General features: G+C 39.7%; 1 protein-coding gene across 7 annotated transcripts in view; it reads left to right on the plus strand.

Moving 5' to 3' along the window:
• RAPGEF6 (Rap guanine nucleotide exchange factor 6) overlaps positions 1-25382 on the plus strand; it is a 127339-nt gene that overhangs the window by 29592 nt on the left and 72365 nt on the right. For 6 of the 7 annotated variants that reach the window (XM_085073526.1, XM_085073525.1, XM_085073522.1 and 3 more), the window contains exons 2-6: positions 213-283; positions 898-954; positions 1891-1974; positions 14218-14287; positions 20163-20306. In XM_085073526.1, the coding sequence (XP_084929652.1) occupies positions 902-954; positions 1891-1974; positions 14218-14287; positions 20163-20306 (351 nt within the window). In that variant the 5' untranslated portion in view covers positions 213-283; positions 898-901. Of the gene's footprint in view, positions 1-212; positions 284-897; positions 955-1890; positions 1975-14217; positions 14288-20162; positions 20307-25382 lie in introns of those variants that run through there. The other variant, XM_085073528.1, reaches the window with a different exon arrangement.

Below are 25382 nucleotides of genomic sequence, written 5' to 3' on the forward strand. Positions count from 1 at the left end.
TGTTTATGCATCAGTTGGACTTCACTCTTTTCACTTCCACAGCTCAAGCGTGGACAGGGTTCTTCAAGTCTACGTGTGTCCTAACCTATCTATTAATTTGGGTTTTGTATAATTCTGTGTAATTTATTGCAGAATCTAAAAAGTAACATTGAGTGATTAGATGTGAATGAAGTTGCTTATGTTTGGTGTTTTTTTTTTCTCTTTCTTTTTAGGACTTAAATACCATCTACTCTTTCCTTCATGGACTGGACATACTCTCGCATTTTAGGGAACATCAGCTAAGGTGAAGTACTCTGCAGTTGTGTTGTTTAGCACACTATTAGCTATGACTTTTTTGTGGAGATTAGCAGAGCTTTCATCTGCCTGCACTTTGAGCTGGCAGAGCATTGGCCAAGTCCATTGCTGAGTTAAGTTACTGCAATAATGTGGCTCAGAATCTAAACTGATTAGCTTTTCTAAGAAGGAAGGCAGAGCTTACTCCCATTTGCCTACAAAGGACTGTGTAGACAGTGCCCTGTCTTAACTCCAGATTACAAAAGCTTTTTAATGCTTCAGACATTCAGATGATCTCAGAATCCATAAAATGAAAGGCCAACGAAGCACAAGAAGTGCGTTGGAAGTATTTTAGTTCCTTCAGTTCTGTTGCTATGGGTAATTCCAATGTGTGGGAGTGATTTAAACACTTAGAGAACATGCTGTATATTATCTCTTTGGATAATGAAGAACACCGTAATAATTTGAATTTTCTGGTTAAGCACATCCTTTGTTGAGAACAAAAAAAATAGTTGAATTTGAGGTCTTAGAGCCTGAAAATTATACTACTGAAATGTGGTGATTAATGGCTTATGATCTTTGGGGAGTAAAACTGAAATTTAACTTCTCTTCCTCTTCCCTCAGAATAATGTCATCCAGTGCCCGCTATGAGAGGTACAAGGGCAACCAAGTTCTGTTTTGGTGAGTACTTAGCACTCATTGGGGTTCTTCAGCAGAAATACGAGCAAACCCAATGTTTTGCATGTTGTAAAATGTCATTTGCTTTTCAGTCACTGTAAATAACTGGTTAAAAGCTTTGGCAGACGTGGTTGTGGCAGTGCCGCGGTGTTGATGTTTGAGAGGTGCCCATGAATTTCCAGCCCGGCTCGCAGGGACAGCAGGGGCTGTGTGTTTGTGTCAGTGACACGAGGAGGCTGAAAAGCAGGCAGTGTCCCCTCTGCAGCCCTGGAAGCCCTGGTGACACTCAGTAGGTGGCACTGTATCCCTGGAGCTGGCACTGCCTGCAAAGCTCCTTGTCTGAGCAGCCTGTACCGGGGAGGGATGGAGCTCAATCACCATCTCTTTACATTGCAAAAATGAGGATTTTAGCTTACAGTTCTCTAGGTTCTAGCCGCAAGGCAAACATACTTTTATTTTCCTCATATTTTAGCATTGCTTATGGTATATTTATCGTCTCACAGCTAATCCTAGCTTTCCCAGCTTCCAGCACACCCGGGTGTAAAGGAGATGCCACCTGCTAGTTGGTGTGGTGGCTGTGTGTGACACACACCTGTGCCAGTGCCAGGTCAATATCTGTGTTTGGGACTTGTTTGCTGTCCTGTATTTATAGCCTTTATGTATGCTTTCACTGGAACAAAATGTTTTAACTAAAAATTAATAATTTTATTTAAATGAAATAAATTTTTAAGCTGACTTAAATGTCAAAATGTAAAGGATAAGAAACATTCTTTATGTAAATGTGTTAAAAAAAAATCCTAGTCCAGGTTAAGTTCCCAGGTTCTTATATATTGAGCTGGTAGAATGGTAAATCATTATTTTACTACAATAATATTTTGGATAACATATTTCTGAGATGCTGTAAGGAGGAATACATATCAGTGATTTCTTTTCTTACAGTTCAGAAACTATTGCAAGATGCTGGTATATCCTGCTCTCTGGATCTGTGCTCATGAAGGATTCAATGTTTTTGCCACCTTGCAGGTATGTAAAGTTGTTGTTGAAAGCAAGTTGATTTTTAATAAATGCTTCCTATATGTTGATGTTACTGTAATTTTTAAAGACTTTTAAAATAACTTTTTAATTATTTTGTTGTTCTAAAGTTTGGTAGTGAAAGAAATGTTCAGCTAATTTGATTTAAATTTTCTTAGACTTTTTCTGCATGTTGAAATTTCTGTGTGAAATACTGCACTGAATCTAGTTCGGCTTTTTGAGTTGATAAGAGAATTTGTAGTCAGCTTGTTACTTTGGGGTCTCTTTGAATAATTTGTGCTGTGTGACTGTTCTGGATAGAGCTCCCCATCTCAAAAATATTACTGCAGATCACATAGCTTCTGCCATTTGGTTGGAGGCTGTGTTTAATGGCACACTTGATTTTTATGTGCAGCAAGAAGGGCCAGCAGCATCAGCTGCAGAGAGCTCATGCCAGGAGCCCAGCTGTGTCTGGGGGTTGAGGCACAGTGAGCACTGACATGCTTTCACTGCAGCACATTATTAGTCTTGAGCTGGACTTGGGCAAGTAATGCCCTGAGTACCCAGAGTAATACTCTGCTTGACCTTGTACATCACTCAGAAGTTTTATTTCACCGTGTTTCACTTGACTCAGCAGGAGCTGACTGTGAGTGGATAGACTTAATGTCAGCTCCAGCTCACATACATTTCCATATACTTGAATTTCATGGTAAGTACCAGTAAGAGCATATAGGACTGAATTTTTCAGCTCAGTTAACTGTAGGTTGGATATTAAACACTTAATGCTCCTTGAGTGACTGAAGGTCCTTGAGTGAAGCTGGCCAGAGGAGCTGTGGCTACCGCAGCCCTGGAGGTGTTCAGGGGGCTTGGATGGGGTTTGGAGCAGCCTTGCCTAGTGGAAGGTGTCCCTGCCCATGGCAGTGGGGTGGATCTAGATGTGCTTTAAGGTCCCTTTCAATTAAAATCACACTATGATGACTCAGTGAGAAGTTCAGGAGTACCAGAACTGAGGACATGGCACACTGGTATTTGCATAAAAACGCTCTAAAATCATTGTTTTGTGAAACTTGGAGTAAGTCACTTACAAGCACCACTAAGGATCCTTGTGCCTTAAAAAAAAAGGCAAAACAGGTCTGTTGTAGCTACTTTGCAAGATTACAGCTAGACTTATTACCGCTAATGAGGGAAAATAGCTGCTAGATGGTGGAAGGGTCACAGAATTCTGTTATATGGAGCTGCTGGCAGGTTACAGCTTACAAAGGGTGGTTCCTGGGGTGTTCTGTCTCCTTAGGTGGTGAGATGATTTGGAAAGGAAGAGAATGCACTCCTCCTGGATATCTAGGGTGTTCAGCTCACTCCTGTTTCATTTGAAATACATCCATGTTCATGCATTAAATATAATGCTTTTTTTTTTTCCTTCAGTAGAGTGGGATAAACTTCAGTTACTTTCTCTGGTCTGAATACTTCATCTATCACATTTCTGGCTGAGGGAACTGCAGTCACCAGACACTAACAGGCTAATTTCATATGAAATAGTGCCTTAGATAAATTACTAGTATTCTTTCATAATTGCAATTAGCAATATTTTAATTACATTTAAAGTAATACTCAACGTCACACTTCATTCTTTGTCCCCAACCAAGTTCCTGATTATGTGAGTCATTCTGAAAGGAGGCTTGACCACACATCTCTAAGAAAACACAATATTGTCTTCATTCTCATTGCCTCAGGTACTGCAGAGCTATTCTGTGTCACAGGAAACAAAGATAAGAACTTTGCTGCCATGTTCTCTCTGCCTGATGAGCATATGATCCCAGACCTGCAAGATGCTTGTGAAATAAACTTTTTGGGAGAGCATGTTGTGAGGGATACTGGTTTATCTGTGCTTTTTTTTTTTTTAATTTATTTTCAAAGCAGGAAAATGGTGTTCAGGAGTCGGGAATGAAATGAAAGCCACGTTTGAGATGTTCTGAGGCTGCCGAAGGGAATGGAAACATCCCTCCAGCCACTTGGGTTTCTGGTAGGCTTAGTGCTGCCCAGACATGGCATCAGATAAAACCTTACCTGTTTGACTTGTTGAATATGATATAAATATATCAGCTTGTGAGCAGAGGTAGGTGAGGTTAGAGACAGGTGTCTTCTGCACAGGAGACTAATGATGGCTTTGAGATGTCCAGAGGGTAAATGAATGAGGACCAAAATAGAATCCTTAATGGGAGGAAGGATGAGGAGTTAGGCTTTAATCTGGAGACCTTCTAGAAGTCTGAAAAGGTCAAGAGCCAAGTTTGAATAGTTATTCTGGAGGAACTGGGTAGATGGAGGCATTTTGTAAAACAGATCATAGTTAGCAAATAGATTCTAATTTGAAAGTCAGTCCTTGTGTACTTCTGACAGCCCCACTCACCAGTTACCTCTTTGTCAGGTTGCTTATTTCAGCTTCATATTTGTCCTTTGGAACATTTCACAAACACTGTGTCTTTAAAGAACTTCTGTACATTTTAGGATTATTTTCAGAATATTGGAACTGTATTTTATAAAATAGTTCGCTTTGTAAAAGCAGCATATCAGTGTTTTTCAGTTAGAGTAGCTTTTTTTTCTAGGTAATGGTGGGGTTTAAGGCCCCTTTTTCTTGTAAAGTTTTTTGGTTTTATTTGTTTTGTGTAGCAATCATTTTTCAAAATTCAGCATTGTACTAGGAACTGACTGGCTGGCAACTTCTGTTTAACAATTATATAAGGAACTGCTGTTACAATTGATTGTTAGTGAGATCCTTGCAGTCTCCATAAATAATCATTGCCACTGGAAGGTGGCAATGGTCTAATGACTGTTTCCTGGTACATCCTCACAATACTTGTCCTTTTTCTGTCATCTGCCCCATGATTACCTTGAAGGATAGGAGGAGACTGTAGTAATAAACTGTAAACTTTACCTGGAGAAGATGCTGTCCATGCTTTTTGCATGCCCCCTGTCATCCACTATCTATCAGAGCTTCAGGGAAACCTTACCTTTTTTCTGCAGAACTCTTTGAAATAAAATATTCTATAGAATCCAACTGGAAGAGGCTTAGCCCCACAAAAGCATAAGGAGGTGGGTAGTCACTGCTTTGTTAACTTTGCCAAAGTATTTGAATGAGTAAGAGTGGAAAGTGGGGCTCACTATGCTTAAAAAGGGCTTTTTCATTGACTTGGACAAACTAGTATTCAAGTTGTAATTCAGAAATTGGTTTAAAAATTGGCGGAGTAAAACTTGCGTCCAGGTACAATAAATCTATTCAATATTCTGACACTGATGCTCATGGTGAGAAAAGCCCTGCAAGATTTTTAAGGTAAGAGGCAGATCAGTCGGTAATACCAGGTACAAAGATGGCAGAATCTTGATTACCCTATTGCCTGGAGAATGGATTTGTCAATAGATTTGGCATAGGAGGAAAAGAACTTGATTCTAACATGAAAGTGATGGCTGGAATAAAAGAATAGGATCAAGGGATTTGTGGAAGGAAAATCATGTCAGCAAGTTACAGAGGTTTTGTGTTAACCTTGTTTGTTAATGAAGATAATTCATGTGAACAGGATATTTGATGGAGATTACTCACAGCAAGATTAGCCATAGGAGATATATCAAGGGCCTGGAGGAACTTTTGGAGCCAATTATGTGGCTGACAGCCTCCTACAGCTGTGAGAATTGAACCTCCAAGGGAAAAATACAAACTTTTGAAACATTCAAGATGTAGTCTTACTAAAACAAACACTTCTCTTTTCCCAGCCCTTCCAAAATCTCTCAAGTGGAGAAAATTGGAATCATTGTTCAACTTGTGTAGTGGCTTTCTTGGCTAAAAACAATACATTATTCAAAATGGCCTCATGGTTGTTGGTGTCTTTCCATGAGAGTTGTAGATGCATCAATAACTCAATAAGCCATTTCTCATTTCTTTAGTAAAAAGAGAAGACACAAATGCTTAGATCAAGAAAATGGTCATAATGAAAGAGGAACTCCAGTTTTGCATCATGAACAACAGCTTGGATTGAAATTATTTTCGCTTGTTTTGTATTAGTATTTGTGAATAATATTTTACTATATTTTGCAACTTACTGGGACTGTTAATAGGGTTTGCATCTATTCTGTGTGAAGTACCAGAAACACAGAAAATACTGTGCTTTTAGTGGACTTGGCAGTGTTGGAAAATAAGAATGTGAGATTAAAGATTTGCAATTTGAAGAATTTAAAGTTTAACAAAATGCCATAATTTAAATTTTGATGTATGTAACTTTGTTCTCAGACGTATTTATGCCTAAAATGTACCATCTAAAGTCAGATCAGTTTTACTTCTGAGGCCTGTAGTGCTGCTTTCTGCAAATACTTGTGAATTTGTTCCAGTCACTGCAACAGTAAACGAGCAGCTCAGAGCTCCTGCAGTCCCAGTTTCTGCCAGTGCAAGGTATACTAGTATTTTTCTCCCACTGTTCCTTCCTTTCCAGGCTTGAGTACTGCTTTCTGCTCAGACTGCACCTGCTATATCCAAGCTCTGTCCCAGTGCTCCTCAACCTCTGCTCTTGATCTCTCATCTCCATCCCAGCCCCAGTGTCTGCAGTGTGGATAGTGCTTTTCCTCTCTCAGCTCCCAAGGTCTGCATCCATGGATGCCAGTCCACTGCTGCCATACAGTAAACTTGATTTCTGACAAACTGGCAGTTGCCAATAAGGTTCTGAATTGTGATAATTGTTGCAATAATTAGGATTTAAATTTCTTACTGTGTGACTGTAAAAATTACAGTCACAATATGATACTCCGAGTGTGTGCTTGTTTCACATGGGAAAGCTCTTCCCAGCTAACTGTCGAGGATTATTTTCTCTGCTCTCTTACAGGGAGCTTCAGGCTTACATCCCTGTGCTTATCAAGACTGAGATTTAATACTCAGCACAGGATAAAAGCAGTGGTTATTCAGTGCATTTGTGGCTCTGGATGAGGTGATGTTTTCCCTGCGTATTTCTGTTAAGTGGTGGCTGTAACTTGTAGCATTGCCTGACAGCCAGTAAGTGAACCAACAACTTGGGAATGGTACCAATAAATGTATTTGTAAAACTAATTAATTCAGATAGAGTTGTTCAGATTGAAATTCTTCTGGCAGTGCTAGTGCTGGTATGAAAACACTCTGAGGAAAAAGGGATTGTGGATGCAAAGAGGCAGCACAGCAGTGAGAGGCTGAGTGTCCTGGTCTCCCTAAGTGCAGCAACTCATACTGGGTGTGTTGATGTTGAGTAAGGGCTGGGAAGGTGTTCCAGACTAAGAGCATGTGGTGCATCTTTTTTAACATAGACTAATCTTGGAAGAAAATGAAAAAATGAAGACATGTCAGAACTATATGGCCAAATAATCTGTATTTCCCCTGCACCAATAATTTCCTTTTGGTCTGTTTGTGGTTCCTTAAAGCAGCTGCTCTTTAGAAGTTTTATGGACTGCAAGGGATGCTGATAGTGCCACAGAGTTTTTTGTTGGCTAAACTAAAGTCCAAGAGAAATGAAATTAGAAGCAAAGGGTCACGTATATATTTGTTTATAGCAAAAATATAATTTTATGAAGCCTATGTAATCCCATGGCCTGGAATAGATGGAAAGCTGCACAGAAAGTGGTAGGTGAGACACAGGCTTCCTCAAAGGGTCATCGTGTTCAGAGTACAAAGTAATTAATACAGAGATCTTGAGCTTGCAGCCTGCAAATTGAGTAGCATGTTACACAGCCTCCAAAATAATTTCCAATTAAAGCTTCAGCAGGCTTGAGAGATAAACCTGCTAAATGTTGTTGTTATTGAGAACTAATGCAGAAATGGGTTTTGATGACTGAGCATTAATTGAAATAGGTATTTTGCATTCAGCCATGTATCTTGTGGTGTCTGGTTTCCTTTAAACCATTTCCTGATGGAGTTAAGTGTTATAATATTTTTCTAATGAAGTTGGTTTGAAGGGCTCAGGACTTGCACAGCATATGATATCACATAAACTCTGCCACTTGCATTTGCTGAAAGTTCTGGTCTGTGCTGATGTACCTTTTTTCCCATCTCCTTGCTCTGTTTCACAAATAGAGGCATTTGGGGCTTCTCAGCCTCTGCTGTGAAGGGCTCGTGATGTACCTGTGAGCCTCAGGCAGCTCCTCACACACCCCATTCTTCAGATCATGGTTGGGCTGAGACAAATTAGTGAAATTGAGACCTCCATGGAGATGCCCAGAAAAACAGGTTATTCCCATGAGGATTTTGATGTTGAGTAGACTGCTGTGTCATGACTGCAATGCAAGAAGGGCAGGTCCTGGTTTTTCTGTCTGCAGTCACCACAGCTGTTACTGCCTGTTGTGCAACTGCACTGGTTCTCCCTCAGTGTTACTTCCCACTCAATGACAAGGAATTTAAGTTAAAATTATGTTTTTAGAGTTGTTAGATTGGTGTTTAATAATACTAATGGCTGTTCCAAGCCATTACTAATATATTTATGTGGTACATTCAGTGGTAACAGAATGGACTTTGTCTTGCATCTGACCAGCAGCAACTTTGCTATAGATGTCCAGGGGTTTGCTGGAACAGCTGTTCTGCACTAGAGGTACTCTGCAAGGAGAGGAAAAATGAAATCATTTTCAGTGAATCCCAGAATGGTTTTGGTTGTGAGGGACCTTAAAGCTTATCTCATTCCAACCCCTGCCGTGGGCAGGGACACCTTCCATTATCCCAGGTTGCTCCAAGCCCAGCCTGGCCTTGGACACTCCCATGGATGGAGCAGCCACAGCTTCTCTGGGCAGCCTGTGCCAGAGCCTCACCACCCTCATAGTAAAGAATTTCTTCCTAATACCTCATCTAAACCTACTTAGGTCAGCTTAGAGCCATTCCCCCATGTCCTGTCACTATATGCCCTTGTATGCCCCGCTGATTTGCACAAAAACACATCTTGTTTTGTTAAAAAAAAAACCAAACAACATGTCTATTGCTTATGCATCTTGTCTCTTCCAGGCCCAGTTGTGGCCTTGCATACAAAATCTTTTTGCATTGAAGAAATGCATCCAGGTTACTGGATGAGTGGGGTCATGGGATTCACTTCGCAGGGGCAAGTACAATTTATCTTCATCTTTATGTACCTAAAAGCAGCCTGACTGGCAGACAGGCAGTTTGAGAGACAAGTATATTCATAAAATCAAAATATCTGCAAACCCTTTGCTCGTTATCTTGATAAACTGGTATATCAGGGCCTTGGCCCCATCCTACATGCAATAGAGTACTGAGTGTTACTCAGCAGGTAAAGCTCCTGCTGGTGCTTTATTGACAGCCACAGAAAACTGCATTGTTGACACCAATTTACACAGATGGGATAATGTTATGATTTTGTAGTTCCTGGAAAATACAGAACAGAACATAAAGTGCCTGACATCCTGCCATTGATGGCTTTGATGTCTGAAATATCTGAAAATATTGTTTCAGGGTGTAGTAGAATATCGTAAATTTGAAGATCCCTGCTAATTAGTGTTCTAACAAATAATAAGACATTCAGTCTCCATCTGTTTGTAGGCTGAAAGCACTTCAGGACAGGCTGTGTTTTTACCTTTAATGTATGTACTATATTCTGAGTAATGCAGAATGAAAAGCTATCAGTATTGAATAACTTGAGCATGTCGATATCAAGAAATGTTCAAGTAAAATGTGATAGCTGTTGCTTAAATTTTTCAGTCTTGAAATTCCAGATGTTTCATCACCAAATACTCAGGTTGCACAACAGCTGGATATGAGAATTTTTAACACATTTCTGTTCAAAAAGCTGTGTTTGTACACATCCTGTTTCAAGAACTACTTTATTATGTTTAAAAAATGTTATGTTGGAGACTTTTCTAAATAGTTTCCTTTGTCAAAGTAAGGTTTGTTGTATAAGCTCCACTTCCTTAAAGAAGTTTTAAGTTTTACTTTTCAGTAGCTCCAATCTGATCCCATGGCCTGAACACCCCTTAGTTGTTGGTATGGGATATCATGCCAGTCTAACTTATATTCTTCTCTCAGATGATGCAACTGCTTAAGCATTTTTAATTGTGAGTAGCACTGAATCAGGAGGAAAATAAGGTTTCTTGCAAATGGGGCATCCATAAATCAAAGATAAACAAAGCTGCCTTTGGTATGTGGAAGACATTTTTTTCCCATGACAGTGTTGCAGACCATTGAGTGAATGTGTGAAAATTAATGATGCAGATGAAATAGATGAATATTAAGTGATGGGAGCATACAATCAAATTATAAATAAAAAAATTGTAATGCAGTTTAATAGTACTGACTTTATCTGAGCTTACAGCAGTGGGAAGCTATAGAACAATATTGAATTTAAGGCTGATTTAAATCACACATATATTAACAATGCCAATTAAATTATTAAATCATTTAAAACATTAATGGTTATACCAGTGATAGTATGTCCTTTGACAATTTTTTTTATTGCAAGTAGAGCTTAATTTACATTAGTTTCATGTTTTCTTACACTTCCAGTGTTAATTTAAATTTTTAATTGCATTATTTTTCCCACTCTGCTTAAAGCACTAATGCATGTGTAATGTGCTATACCTTAGTGAGTTTTTCCCAGTTTTCTTCTGTGTGTTGCCACATGTGACATCAGGAGGATGTAGTGTTTATGGATGTGCTTTTGGCTGGGGAAGCTGCTGTGGTGGTTGGTAAGCAGAAGTATTGAAATGGGCTTCTCAGACTGGACCTTTCCTGGAAGCAGACCTGATCCTGGGAGGTGATATCTGTGGTCATGGTCTTGTTGGGTGATCAAAAAGGCTAAGGAATGAGAGCTTCCTCAAGCAGGGGCAGCTCCCATGTGTTCTTGATGCCCCAGCAGAATAGTCTAGTAGTGCCAAAAGATCAGATTGCCTCATCTCTTCCAGAATTAGATGTACTTTCCAAAGTTTTCTTTTGAGAAACAGCATGGTTCACATTTGGGTCTTTAATGGCCAGCTAAAGAGTTCCCCAAGTAATTTGCTGTTACAGAAATGTTCTTTCTCCTTTGGAAAAATGTTCCATGTCAAAGTTTGCTGTTGTTTCCCAAATGGATTTTATCTCTTTCACTTTCAAAGCTTTGTTCAACTGAACCTTTTCCATTTCCAAAGAATTGGGAATGAATGTTGTTCTGAAGCCTTCATTTTATTTGGCAGATTAGTGAAGTATATTGATATCTGCAAACTTCTTAACTGATAGAGAAGCTAAACATTTGTATTCTAGAGGAAAAACATGGAATAAGTCATTAAGAAATTTAAAATGCATATTTCTAAAATATGTTGTGTATGTTAATTAAGACTGTTAAAAGTTGGTATTTTCAAGACAGTGGTGGTTATGGCTGGGGAAAACCATATGTGGCCTCCTGCTTTGGAAGGAGCTTGGCTGTGGAATAATCAATAAACCATCCATGGTGTGTACCAGGAAATAATTAAACTTGACCTATTGACTTGTTAATGTGAGTAGTTTATTCTTTGGGATTAGCTGGGTAGGTTTTGTCTTTGGAACCTGATCCTTTTCCAAGTGTGTTTGGTTGTTGTAAAGTGCCTGATGGAGCAGAAAGGATAGTGCCAAGAGCATGACCTTTGTTCCAAGCACTGTTCTCATCCTCATTATTGTTTACTGCCATTACTTAATTAGCAAATGCTGCAACATAAGCAGAGGGAGGCTGGACAGTTAGTGAATTTGAGGAATGTGTTTATGTAAAGCAAAACAAAAAAGAAAAGGACTCCTCCTCAACCTCCAGGAGTTTGATAAATTGTTGTGACATAACAAAAATACTTTGCTTGAACAACCTGCAGCAGGAAATTGGTGCTTTTTCCTAACTATGTGGGATATAGCAATAGTTGTAATCTGTTTTGTGATAAAACTGATAATAATTATTTCTGGTTTTAAAAGGTGCAAAACCTGAAACCTCCAGTTGCATATAATTCCTTTAGAATTTTTGGTTTCTGGAAAAAATATCTCTTGTCTTTAGTTTGCTGTTGTAAGGAATAGAATTATAAGTGGTTTAACTTATTATTTTTTTTTTTAATGAAACTGATCCTGTAGCAAAATTGGTCTCACTTTGGTTTTTAGTTTGTAGAGAAATCCTAACACAGATTTCAGTTCACCTCAGAGTTGGAGCTGACATGAAAAATGACATATCTGTCTTTTCTGAACTGAATTAACTGTTGTAAGAGTGAGAATGGTTTAGCCATTCTTTTTATGTATTGCAAAAACACGGGACTCTCATGCCTGGATCACATGCTGTGTGGAAAAAGCATGAAAGAAGGCATGAAAATTTGAGCTCTGAGTTTCTTACTATAGATGTGTGAAAATGCCAGTTTTCTGTGTGAAACTTGTGTTTCTCTGGTCTGAGTGAGAAAGCTTTAGTTGTCATGTCATTTATGACTCTATTGCAGTCATGTAATTTAAATATTTTTCTTTTCCTTCAGTAGACCATTAGCAAAATCAAAACTTGACATTGGAAACTGCCATACAGCAACAAATTTCTTTGTTGCAATAATCTGAAGCTTCACTTAAGTAACTTCACAGTTTCAAAGAATGATTTGGGTTGGAAAGGGCCTTAAAGCCCATCTTTTTTCAACCCCTTGCCATGGGCAGGAGCACCTTCCACTATCCCAGGTTGCTCCAAACCCCATCCAACCTGGCCTTGAGCATTTTCAGGGATGGGGCAGCCACAGCTTCTCTGGGCAACCTGTGCCAGGGCCTCACCACCATCATAGGGAAGAATTTAATCCTAATATCTAATCTAAATCTCCCCTCCTTCAGTTTAGTTTAGTTAGTCCTTTATCTTCCGCTTGGTTGCTTAAATTCTTTTCCCCTAGGTGCACATATCCCACAGAAGTTTTGGAGTGCTGTTTATAAACATGAGTCTTTTTAAACGTTGGGTACAAAGTGGTGGTGTTTTGATGGATCTTTGCCATTGAGCTGACCATGTATGTAACTCAAATCTCGCATGGCTGGGGTTTCAGATCTACTTTCTAAACGTAACCTCATTGAAAACAGATGGAGCTGACCCACTTTCTAAGGATTTGTCTCCACTCTTGTCTTAACTTCCTTCTGATTCACACGTTAATCCCTGCTTTGCATTAACGGATTCTTCAGTTATCTCACCTGCTGGTAGGTGCTAAAACATGATTGATGTTGACAGTCTGAGTTTGTAACATGGCAGCTACAACTACTGAACTGCTAATCCAGGCAGTGTGCTGCTCTCAAGGAGTTTTTGTTTTATGTGCTGGGGGCAAGGAATCACTTTCCTTTGTGCCCAGAGCTGGGTGGGTCAAGCATTCCCACCTCAGGCTAATGGGTTAGGAAGGAAGACAAACTTACTTAATATGTGAAGACAGATATTTTCAATTCCAGGTACCACTGCAGTCACAAATGGATTAATTCAAGAGGTTATTTGTCTGTAACACATCCCACAGCTCCCAGCAGTGTCCAGCTCAGTTCTCTTTTGCTGGTAGCTCTGGCACCCTCAGATGGGGTTGCATGATTCTTTCTCCAGGGGCGATTCCTCTAAAGTCAGCTCTGTTGTTCGGTGTCCTGGAAGAAGTCTCCTGTTAGAGTTGATGAGCTAAAGCACATCAGGTTGTTTTTAGCTTCTTTCCTCAGTGGCTGTCTTACACTGCCCATCACACTTTGTTGCATTTGTATTATTTCATACTGCTTAAACAGAACCCATGACCATGACCCACTCCTTGGGATGGTAAAAGTAGCAACATAAAGACAGAAGTCAGAAGTTAAGGCTCAATGTTAGGAAAGAGGTTCTCTGTCCCCCCACTTCGCTGAGGATGAAGGGGTGACGTGGAGTTGAGGGAACTCTCATTAAAAATGCTGTGTGTCTAGTAGTGTTTTGGAATTTTTGGAATTTATGTGTATTTGTTTTTACAAGGCCTGTTTAATGTTTAATTAAAATTTACTAAGGTTTTCTTGTCAGAACTGAGATGTATTATGAGTGGTTTTGAATATCTGCAAGTAATAATGATTTTACAAAAGAACATTCTTGATATTTAGACTTTACATAGCAGGCCGTGATGAGGGGTGCTGAATAAATTAAAATATTATGGGAATGATGCTATCTAATTAGCATTTTTCACACAATAGTTTTCATCAATTTTTCTTTGTCCTTTTTTTGTTTTTTTAACACCATTTACCATTGCCAATTATTTTTGTTACTGAAAAGGTAAAATAGGCTGTTCATCTCATTCCTTTTTGTTTGCTTTTTTTCCATCCCACTCTAGTTTTGGCAAGCAGTCTGGAGGAAAGCGAGGATGCGAATGTATCATATTGGAACCTTCAGAAATGATTGTGGTAAGACAGATTTTTTTCATATGTATTTAAATCTATTGCTGGTTTCAGCAAATTCTTTCTCTTTTACAGCAGAAAGCTTATTGTAAAGTATTCTATGAAATTGCAGCAAAATTGCCTTGATTTCAATTATACCTATGGCTGCTCTCGTAACAGCAGTAGCTATGTAAATTTAATCTAGATGGGTAAATGATGATGATGATTAGGTCATTCTTTCTAAAATTATGCTTACTTGAGTTTCAAAAGCCTGACAGTCACGGCTGAGTTGAGCGTTCCTGAGTCAGGCAATGACAGTCTTCCATCTTGAATATTTTATTTACACCCCCATCCCCCATTTCATGGCTTTTATTGGTCGTGTCTGGGTGGAAAAACCTTCTTCCTCCAAGCCTTTGCAGTACCACATAGTGTGAAGACTTGCAGGTATTAGAAGAAATGTGAGAGTGCTTAGCCAAGCTTGAAGGGTAAGATTTGTCACCATTGTTAATGTCCAGAATTCCTTCTGCTTCTTCAGAACACTTACTGATCCTGCCAAGTGCATATATAGATGTATATATATATGTGTTTAGAAAGTGTAGCTTAGTCGTTCCCAGGTTGCTGTACCCATGCTGTGAGTAGCTGGAATATTAGGATTGCTTTTCCATAGTGCAGACTGACGTCGTATCCCAGCAGTGTGCCTGGGGACATGGGCAGATCTCTTTCAACTTTCATCTTAGATGTTGTTAATGGAGCTGAAACAAAACTGTTTGTTGTGCTCAGAAGCCACGTGTCTGTTAATCAGACTCCGATCTCCAGACTGCTATTGATTTAGCTGCCCTACATCTAGATATGGTAACATTAAAACTAATGTTTGACAGTGTCTCTTACTGAGCTTGTAAATACTCAGCTTCCACAAGATGTTTGTTTCTCACAGTGCATTACCAGCAGAGATGTCAGCAGTGCTCTGTACCAAGTCCACTACTGTCCTTTGTGCCATTTGCTCTGTGCAGTGTCAGTCTGACTCTGCTCATGGGCTCTGATAGCATCACTAATATGCTCTTTGCTGCAGCACATATTTTAAGCTACAGTCTACCGTGAAGAGGAGGTTAAGAGTGCAAGAAACCTTTCTCCATGCTCTGGAGGAAATCAGTTCATTTGTTTTATTCCCAATTGTCCATTTTCTTCTCAAAGCTGGAATTTTAGGGGCATAGTTATGCCTTGAGGGATGCCACAGGACTATGTGGGTGACAATGTGTGCAGCCATGTCATGGGAATGCCCCAGGCCCTCTGGTTTGCATTTTCTGCTTTGCATTTTTTACTCTTTAATTGCTGCTGCCAAGGATCTGGTGTGCTCAGTGAGCCTGAGTGCTGTGCCTGGGGTGAGCTGAACCTTGCACCTCAATGCTCCTGTAGCAGAGAATGACAGACACTCACTTATCCATATCATATCTATCATATCTATTATCAGGTGTTAGGGAGAAGTTCTTCTCTGTGAGGGAGGTGAGGCCCTAGCACAGGTTGCCCAGCAAAGCTGTGCCTTTCTCCTCCCTGGAAGTGTTCAAGGCCAGGTTGGATGAGGCTTGGACCAACATGGTCTAATGGAAGGAGTCTGGTGATTTGACTCACTGCAAGTGCATGTGTAAGTTTACATAAAAAGTATTTCATGGGCAAAGTACAGTATGGAAATCTTAAGAAATACCTACACTCTTCCTTGGTCATATCACCATTGTAATAGAAGAAAATAAAAATTCATGAAGATGGAAATAAAAGAGGAGCTTCTGTGCAGTGTGTGCTTCCAGGAGAAACTGGCCCTGTTGAAATATTTTATGAAGAAAGTGGTGTTGTGTGTGTAACTTGAGTAGCAACAACTGAAATGAATGTTTTCAGAGGAACACAGTATAACAGTAGCTGGGGAAGCCAGCATTGACCGTGTCAGCAGCCTCACACACTGCTGGGTGTTCCTGGAGACAAAGTGACAGCCCAGACAGCTGTTCACTCTATTTTAAATCTCCTGAATTGTCTGTAATTGCAATTAAATGCCAGTGAGAGTATAGAGACACTTGAAAGTATCTTACATCCTTCTCTGAAACTTCAGTCTGTTTTTCCGGTAGGAAAATCAGAGAATTAAAAGTGCAGAATATTTTCCTCGTTATATTTATGATCATATTTTACAGGTAAATGTAGCTAAAGGTACTATTAACTGTATTTTCTAGGTAATACTTCAAATAGGGTGAGAAAAAAGCACCTGTGTGGTGGCGTGCACCCTGCTAACGATCTTCACTGACACAAGGTGTACTTGAGTTTCATTTCCCTGATTAACTCTTATTAATTTATCTTAATTCTTTTATTTTCTCTAGTTTTTAATTTGCAACATACTAATGAGATTTAATACATAATGAATATGTATCTTCAAGCAAAAGAATTAGTTTGCTACTTTAATAGAGTTAAAGAACGTTATAATTTCCTGTTGGTGACTGATTTTTTAAAAAAATTTTTTTTCTTCTCTCCTGTCATTTTAGAATGTAAATCAGTTTTGTAGTGGGAATCCGGTGGGAACAGAGCCATTTTAAAGGCCGTAAAATGTGGTCACCTTAAGTTAATGAGGACAACACATAGCATGTGAATGGGCATTGTAACTCATATTTTTGGAGGCTGAGCAATCTATTGAATTAATAATAGCCCCATTTATCACTTAAGAAAATGGCCCAGAATTGCAGCATACCTGGGTGTATTGAAGTGTCCTGACTGTTGTTCCTTGGTGCTTTCATTTTGTTCTTCAGATCTAAGCATATGATTTCAGAAGCGCAGCATGATACTTGCAGGTGGAAAATATTTCATTGCTGGCTTAGGCTGCAGTGTGAAACTGAGGGCAGTCCTCAGTTCTCCTCGATTTCTGTGTGACAGAACAGGGTGAAGCTGTTGGTGTGGGAGCATCCTGCTGCCGCCAGTGTTTGAGGTTAATAAAGAACACCTTTGATTAGGATATGGCCAGTTAATAAGCTATTCCAGACTTCTTGGCACAAGAGCATGAGTTTGATGAGGGGGAGCTGGGGGAGCTCAACCTGGAGAAAAGGAGGCTCAGGAGGGAATCTCACTGCTCTCTGCCGCTCCCTGACAGGAGGTTGTGGCCAGATGGGGATCCATCTCTTCTCCTGGAAAACAAGAATAGGACAAGAGGAAATGGCCTCAAGTTGTGCCAGGGAAGGTTTGGATTGGACATTAGGGAGATTTTCCTCATGGGAAGGGTCAAACCCTGGCTCAGACTGAAGTCCCCATCCCTGGAGGGACTCCACGGATGTGTTGATGTGGTACTTGGGGACACAGTTTAGTGGTGGGCCTGGCAGTGCTTGGGGGAATTGTTGGCTGTGATGATCCTAGAGGCCTTTTCCAACCTTAACCATTCTATTATACTGTATTGAAAATGAAATAATGAGAAGCAGTCTGTGGGGCAGTGTCTCCATCTGACTTGATGGCAGCCTGGTCCTACTGGCTCTGTGGTGGCCCTGGGAATGTGTCCTCCCTCTGCTCCCACACTGGGACCCTGCTCACAGCATCCTCAGGATTCCTCCTGGGGAGTCCTCATCCCACTGCAGGGTGTCAGGAGGGTCACACCTCTCTGCCAACAAAAATTTGTTGTTGTAACCAGGTGAAAGCAGGGCTGAGTGAGGTGCCCAGATATGCCTATCCTGTTTGTGCGCAGAACATCAAAACCAGTTCTTGTAAATCATAACCATTGACAACCCAGTGGTCAGCTGGGCTTAAAATACTACTTGAGCTGGTGGTACTAAGCTGGAAGCTCTGTGGTGTGGAGGTCTTTCCTGGTTTCTGATTTTCATGTTGTTTTTGTCAACAGCAGTTCACTAACTGAAGGAAGCAGGTGGTCTCATTTTCCACTGCTTGTTTTGACTTAGTGCTATCAAATAATTTATTTATGCTCACTTCTTAGTTTTCAGTTAGAATTGTGAAAGAAAAATAATTTCTTTTTTCACTGAGTGTTTGTTTTAATTTAGTCTTAAAAATACCTGTTTAGTTTAGGGCTTCTTGATAATAAGGGTTGTCTGTATTGGAAGAGTCCTTGTCCACCTCAGCAGTTTCTCAGGTGCAGGTTAATCTGTTCTGTTGGAGAAGCTCACTGTGTGTTTTGGTTTCTGTGATCTTGTAAGACTGAATGCAGAGGAAAAAAAGGATAATAATGTATTTATTGAAGGAGCTCACACACAAAAATGAAAAACTAAATCAGCACAATTTTGGTTATATAATGAGTAACTGTACAAAACTAAAATTCCCTATTCCAGGAAGCCTTCTGTGCAATTTGAGAGGAACATTGTTGCTAGCTAGAAATCCATATTTCTACTAGGTGAAGAAAGACTTCTATATTGATCATCGTAGTGCATTTTTTGATGATACTAGATGGCCTGTTTAAGAGGATTTTTTTGTTTCTTTTTATGTTTCTGCCTGCTTGCCTTGTATTCTTTAGACCCTTATACCATCATGCTTACAGCAATGCTGCAAATAGAGATCTTTGGTTGTTGTCCTGTTCCTTTGAAGAGAGGTAGTAAAATTCTAGTGAAAAGTGTGGTTATCCCTTGCTGGGGGAACTCAGCTTTTCTAATTTCTTTTTTGGACAATATTGTGGTGTAAGCTTCACTCCTTTCTATTTTTTCTAACTATTGTATCTTTAACCCATGTTGTTAATGTATGTTTTTCTCTGTGGAATTAAAAAAACCCACAAGACAGCGCAGCTGCTTGCACCTTCCTTTGACCTCAGGTAGATTAGCTGTTTGGAAAAAATGATGTGGAAGGTAGATGTGATCTTGCTTTCATGATGGTGTAGTTTGGTTACTTTGCTATTCCTGTCTGTTAGGTCTTTCTGGGTTTCATTTCTTTGTACCTTCTGGATTTGAGTTTTGAGATAATTCACTTGCGTATGTGAAGTGAGAGCTGTGTAAGACCACACAGAGAGGTTCTTTTTCTGTTCCAGTAGTACAGTCTTGGTGTATAGGATTTTCCAGTGAAATTTGGAGAAAAAAAATTGAAAATAAGCCATTGAAGACAGCAGAAACTTCTGTATAGTAAATATATTGTAGATAAGCTTCTTGCCTGCTGCAGCCTATTTGCATGTGTGTCTGCCCTGCTTCCTGCTGCGAGATATTTTTCCAAAACATCAAAAGGAAATGGGAAAGGATGAGACTGCTTTTTATAGAGAAAAAGAATTGTAGCTATTGAGATAAAAGGTTTCATGTTGGCTTTTACTAACAAGATAAATTTACCTAATTTTTAATGTTTAGTCACAAATAATATTTAACATCAAGATATGAATCAAGTTCCAGCCATTTCTGCATAATCCACTGCCAGCGATTAGAAGGCAGTATGACATAGGTGAAGTCGCTATTTATGAAAAGCTGGAATATTTTAAGTTGTTTAGCTGTGACTGGTACTAGAAATAAATTATGCTTTTAAAAATTACACTGCTAAAAAAAGGATATAATTCAATATTTTTGCCAGATTGTAAACACATAAAGAAATGGTAACTTCTGTGTTGAAGATAAACTTGAAATGAGCAGTGCCTGTTATTCTTTTGTGCCATGTGTGGGTGCAGAAGGCTTTCTATTGATGAGTGATATTGTTTAGTGGATACGTGTGCCTTCTTTACTTTTTTCTTTTTTTTTTTAAGTACACTGTTTCCTGGAAGGAAACTGTGGTCTCCGGCTCATTGTAATAAGGCACTTCTGAGATCTGCAGCAGTGGTTCTCCGAAACAACCGCGCTCGTTTTCTCCAGAAAAGTTTAACTGCCCTGAACTTAATGTTTGTTCCTTCCCCATGAGTTTCATAAGACTCCATCGGCTCTCGGTGCTATGGAAGAACTGGATGTTTAACCAGGAGCCTGAACATGTGTTTCAGGTGGAGAACTCCAAAGACAATGAGGAAAACATCTTGCAAAGAGAAGTCCCACTCCGGCAGTCGCGACGGAGGTACAGGAAGATCAACCAGAGGGGTGAGCGTCAGACCATCACGGACAATGTGGATTCCAGCAGCTACATGTCGGTGAGTCTGCTCTCCCTCAGCCCATCTCCTTGCCTTTGTGATGTCTGCATGGCTGGCTGGAATTTTCTTTTGCTGACAAAACTGGTGAAGTGAAATGGTGCACGCTTGCCATTTTTGAGAACATTTCTTTCTTGCTGGGGAGCAGTGAAGTGGTTTGGATTGGAACACAGGAGGTGGAGGTAGTACTTTGACGAGATGTTGGGTTTTTTTGGTTTAGAGATCTTCAGCTGAGAGCTATAAATAAGTCTTAATGTGCTTACTGGACAGAGAAATGGTCATTCTTCATTTTTTATTGGTTTTACCTGCAGGCTTTTTGGTAAGATACAGGAATTGGTGGGTTTCTTTCTTTTTCCTTTAAAAATTTGAACTATGGTTTAGAGTTGAGTTCATCACAAACGCAGATCAATACAGCATTAGTGCTCTTGTACTTGATTGGGTTTACTTGCTTAAAAATAGTATAGTGGTAGTCAGGCATCAAAAAGAGTAACAACAACTCATCTGCTTGTCTTAAATGGCAGCAGAGACTGTAAACTCTGCACTGTGTGCAGGCACGTACCTCTGTGCTTTCATGGCTGCAAAGCTTATGTGAAGGTTTTTCTTTACCATTATTTTTCAAACTTCCTGCTTGGTAACAGGATATATGTGATCTAGACAAATTATTTAATTGAAAATAATTGTTCTGGATAATTTGATCTGCTTTGAAAATCAAAGGTTAAAACCAGTACTAAGGTTGACATACAAGCCTTGAATAGCGTTCATGCTCAGAAGAGAAAAAAACAATTTCTACCTCTTTTCCCCATCTTCCTTTTCATCTCCCCAAAAGAGATAAGCTCTCAGTTGATACACTTCAAAATATCTGATGTGTGCAGTCAGATATGAGCTTATAACTTATATAAACTGCTGTTTTTTCTGCATGCTGGTAGCAGTTGGGTCGCAGGTGGCGATTTTCGGCCCTGCACAGCATTACTATGTCTGTGACAGGAAGGGAATATGCTGCTTGAAGTTTAACATTCTCTGCCATCTCATTTCGAGAACTGTCACATGTGTTGGGTTTTATCATTAGTAAGACATTAGTTATTGAAGAAATGAGCTGTTGGACCCTCATGCTCTGGGCGGGTGTGCATAAGGCTTTGTTAGGAATTAAATTCCAATCTCTGTATGGCAGAATCTATCTCTGTCTCTTTGGTTTTAGTGACAGTGAATAAGCACACAGATAATAATTCTCAGATTTCACTGCTAAGAGGAGGAGAATCCCAGGAACAGCTGATGCTGGTGCTACCTATGCAGCTTGCCTGGAGGGATGCGTGAGAAGGGACTTGGCATCTTTGGTCTGAGAAGGACCAAGTTTCACAGCTTCTTGAGTTATTGCAGAAGTTGTCAGTTAGTGCTGCAAGGAGCCAGTGTGGTACACTCACAAGACTGCGATTAGCCAACAGATGATGTCCTTATTGAGATTTTTCTTCATGTTGATTTGTCTTTCTTCTTGTTGATTTATTTGGTTGTTACCAATACAGAGCACCTGTGCCTGTAGTTGCTTGTTACATACCTGGTGACTTCCTCAGATTTGTGAATACATATGTATATATATGTATCTCAATCAGCGTTTGATGGAAAATGATAGAGACTTCTTAAATCAACAGCACATACCTAAATCTACTTTTGTCTGTTAATTAGGAATATATAAGAAGAGTCCTGTAACACTGCTAAGTGTTTTCCTGGATGAGTGAGTGCTAAGTGGCAAGGAGTAAACAACCACCTCTCTGCTACCAAATCTGCAAGCTGTTGGGTTTTCAGCAGTCTGAATTGAAATACCAATCCTTGCTTTGTAGACTGTAAGCTCCTAATTGGAAAGTGTCATACTCATAGTACTTAGGGTAGCAAAAAGTAATTTGTAACTTGACAGATTACTAAGGAATCAAAACATAGTAACAAGTTGCCTGTGTGACAGGTAAAATTTGGTGCCTATATTTTTCCACATCCCATTAAAAACTAGTAAGGTAATAAATTTATCTGAGGTTTGGTTAGTTCCATGCCCATATGAACCTGCTCATACACTGGTTCCTAGTGATCTTGGAAATCAGGTTTCATGGTGTAACCCTTCATGTAGCCTGTGAGAGAAGAGCAGGATCATAGAATAGTTTGAGTCAGAAGGGACTTGAAAGATCGTCTAGTTCTGTCCCTCCGCTATAGGCAGGGGATCAGGATAAGGAGGAGGCTGAGTCAAACTTCCATTTGACAGGAAGTTGCAATAAGGTTTCTGCCAGAGTGGGAAAAGTGTTTACATACTCTCCAGCAGATTTCCTCTCAGGCATAATGCTAATGAATGAGCACAGAGTTGTATTTCACTCTCCAGCCTGTTGCTTAGTGCTCTGTGACAGATGCTGAATGCAGCCTGATGGACCTTTTGTGAGCTCTGTGTGCTCAGGGAGGGCTTGAAGCTTTCCAGCTTCCACGTGGACTCCAGTCCATCTCCATGGCCAGTGTTGGAATACTTAGTGTGACACTATTTAAATTTTTACATGCCTAACCTCTCATATGCAAGTAGTTTTCTGCTTTCTAAAGAAAACTCAGATCCCTTAGGTACTGAAATTCAGTGTTGCATTAACCCAGGTTGGAATATTTCCTTAAACAGAAGATTTCTTGTTTGCTTTTAAGGAGAATTACCTATGCAATCTCCATTAACTCCTTAGAATGTAAATCTCTGCACATTAAATATACTGTGATTATATTTATGATTAAGATTAATCTGTGTTTTGTAAAACATTACCTTTTTGGGTTGTGACATGAGCTTACATCTACTTCTCACGTGGAGTACCCTTCTTGTTAGTGCTTGAACTTGTTCTCTAGAAATACCTGATTGGCCATGAAACCGAGATTTATATGCAGATACTTTAATATTTTAAATGACTGCTACTATCCTTGAAGCTCTTCTTTTCTCTTATATCTCTTAATTAAGTAAAAGACTTTGAGTTCTTAATTTAACTGTATATCTTCAGGATAGTTGACATTCAAATTATTGTGGGTATCTTAAATTTCTTCCCTCCCTGTTCTCCCTTGAATGAGCTAATGTTAAAAATGGATCATCTGGTTGGTTTCCTCGGTGAAGGTGTTACCATTTAAATTCCTTTGCTACTTTTTTGTGGTTCATAGAGCAGTATTATTTCACAAGAGTGCTGGTTGTCTGTAGAATTAACTATTTGTTGTTGGTTTTTGTTGTTGGATTTCCCCCCGCCTTCCAAGTAAATACAGTGTACACATGCTGGCAGTGTTCTTTCTTCTCCCTCAGAATGAGCAGGTTTGTGTTATTGTCTCTGTCTCTGAAGTGCCCATTGGTGTGACTTTGCTGTGTCAGTGCCTGAGCAGGGGATGCCAGCACTGCTCTGGTGGGTCAGGAGCAGGCTGGGCTCTCCTCAATGACCCGGGTGCACCCAAGCCGTGTTGAGGTTCTGCTGGTGCTGGGGATTCTTCCCTTCTGCAGCACAGCAGGCCAGCCAGACCCCAAAGACAAACGTGGATTTGAAAAACACTTCCCAAATGCTTTTTTCTGGGTATGCCATAGTGCTGCTGCCCCTGAAGGGCTGGAGGAGGTGGCTCTGTCACTGTGGGTCACGTCCAAGGCCATGGCCAGGGTAGCAGCCTGAGTCTGTGTGGCTGTCAGTCTGCCTGGGGCAGCTCTGAGCGTGCCCGTAATTACATCAGATCTCTTCATCCCTGGGCATTCCTGGCCTTTTTCATTTTTGTCACTTAGTAATTCTGCATCTTGCACATCGCCCTCGCAGTAACGTCCTGACTGGGGGGAGAAAGTGGGGCTGAACACATTTGGCAAAAGCTCTTGCTCAAAATGAATGGATTAGGAAGAAATGTGCCGTTGGTGTTAATTATGCCAGCTCTTGCTTCAGATCTGATTTGTTAACATGATTGCATTTCTTTGTGGTGATAAGCATCCAGCCAGGAGCTGGGGTCCTTGCAGCAGGGCAGCGTCACAATGGAGATAAATAGTGAGTCATTTCTATTCTTAGTCTAGTTTTCAACTCAATCAATAATGCAACCATGTTTTACAATTACAAAAGAAGAAAGTAATAATACAACTATGTTCTTTAATTACAAAAGAAGGAGTAATTGTGATCATCTGTGCTAAACTAGATCCCAAACTTCTGTGCCCATGCAGAAGGAGCTTGCAAAGCTGTAGCCAGAATAACAGCAAGTGACTTTTTTACGATAATGCTTTAAAAAAAAATTGTTAGTTCTGGTGCTTTATAAAAATAAAATTGCTGTTTTGATCTAGGATCAAATAATAGGAAAGTAAATGGTTTGACTATTTATCTTCACAGTTAAATAATAAAACCTGTGATAGTAAGTTTTGCACTTACATTTCTTGCAGCATTCAAATCCAGAGAGGGTTTTACAGTTCAGTAAAAATTTCCATGTGACTCAAACCTGTAAACTCAAATAATTTTTTTATTTCAGTAAGCTTTTTGTAATTCATGTTTGTGGTCAGTAATCTGAGGTTGTGGACTCCCCATCCCTGGAAGTGTTCAAGGCTGGGATGGATGGGGTTGGAGCAACCTGGTCTAGTGGAAGGTGTCCCTGCCTTGGGGGCTTGGAACAAGATGAGCTTTAAAATCCCTTTCAACCCAAATCATTCTTATGATTCTGTGCATTTGTTGCTCACATACATTCTTGTCAAGTCTCTCTCTGTGGTTTTTTTTTTTAATGAAGAGTATTTCTATCTCTAAAAATAGTGCATGTATGATGTAATGCCTATTTCTGTGGAGTTGTGACAACATACTGAATTTTTTCACCTGTTCATTGTAGAGCAGAATAAAGAAATTGGTACCAAACTTTAGTAGTAATCCCCTTCCTCAGAGACGCAATTTTTTAAACTACTGTAAGAGGATGATGAGGTTTAAAAGATTTATTATAATATTGCATTTTACGGACTGTATCTTAATATTTGCATCATGTAAGATTTGTCCTGAAGCCTTGTAGAAGCATTTATCTTCAGAGAAGTCTGTCACTGCAGACTGCTTGAGTGGCAAGTTTCTTGTTCTTTGATCATTACTTAACGTAATCCGG

The sequence above is a fragment of the Lichenostomus cassidix genome, chromosome 13 (assembly GCF_008360975.1).
Source record: "Lichenostomus cassidix isolate B80296 chromosome 13, HeHo_3.0, whole genome shotgun sequence".
NCBI classification, from domain to species: domain Eukaryota; kingdom Metazoa; phylum Chordata; class Aves; order Passeriformes; family Meliphagidae; genus Lichenostomus; species Lichenostomus cassidix.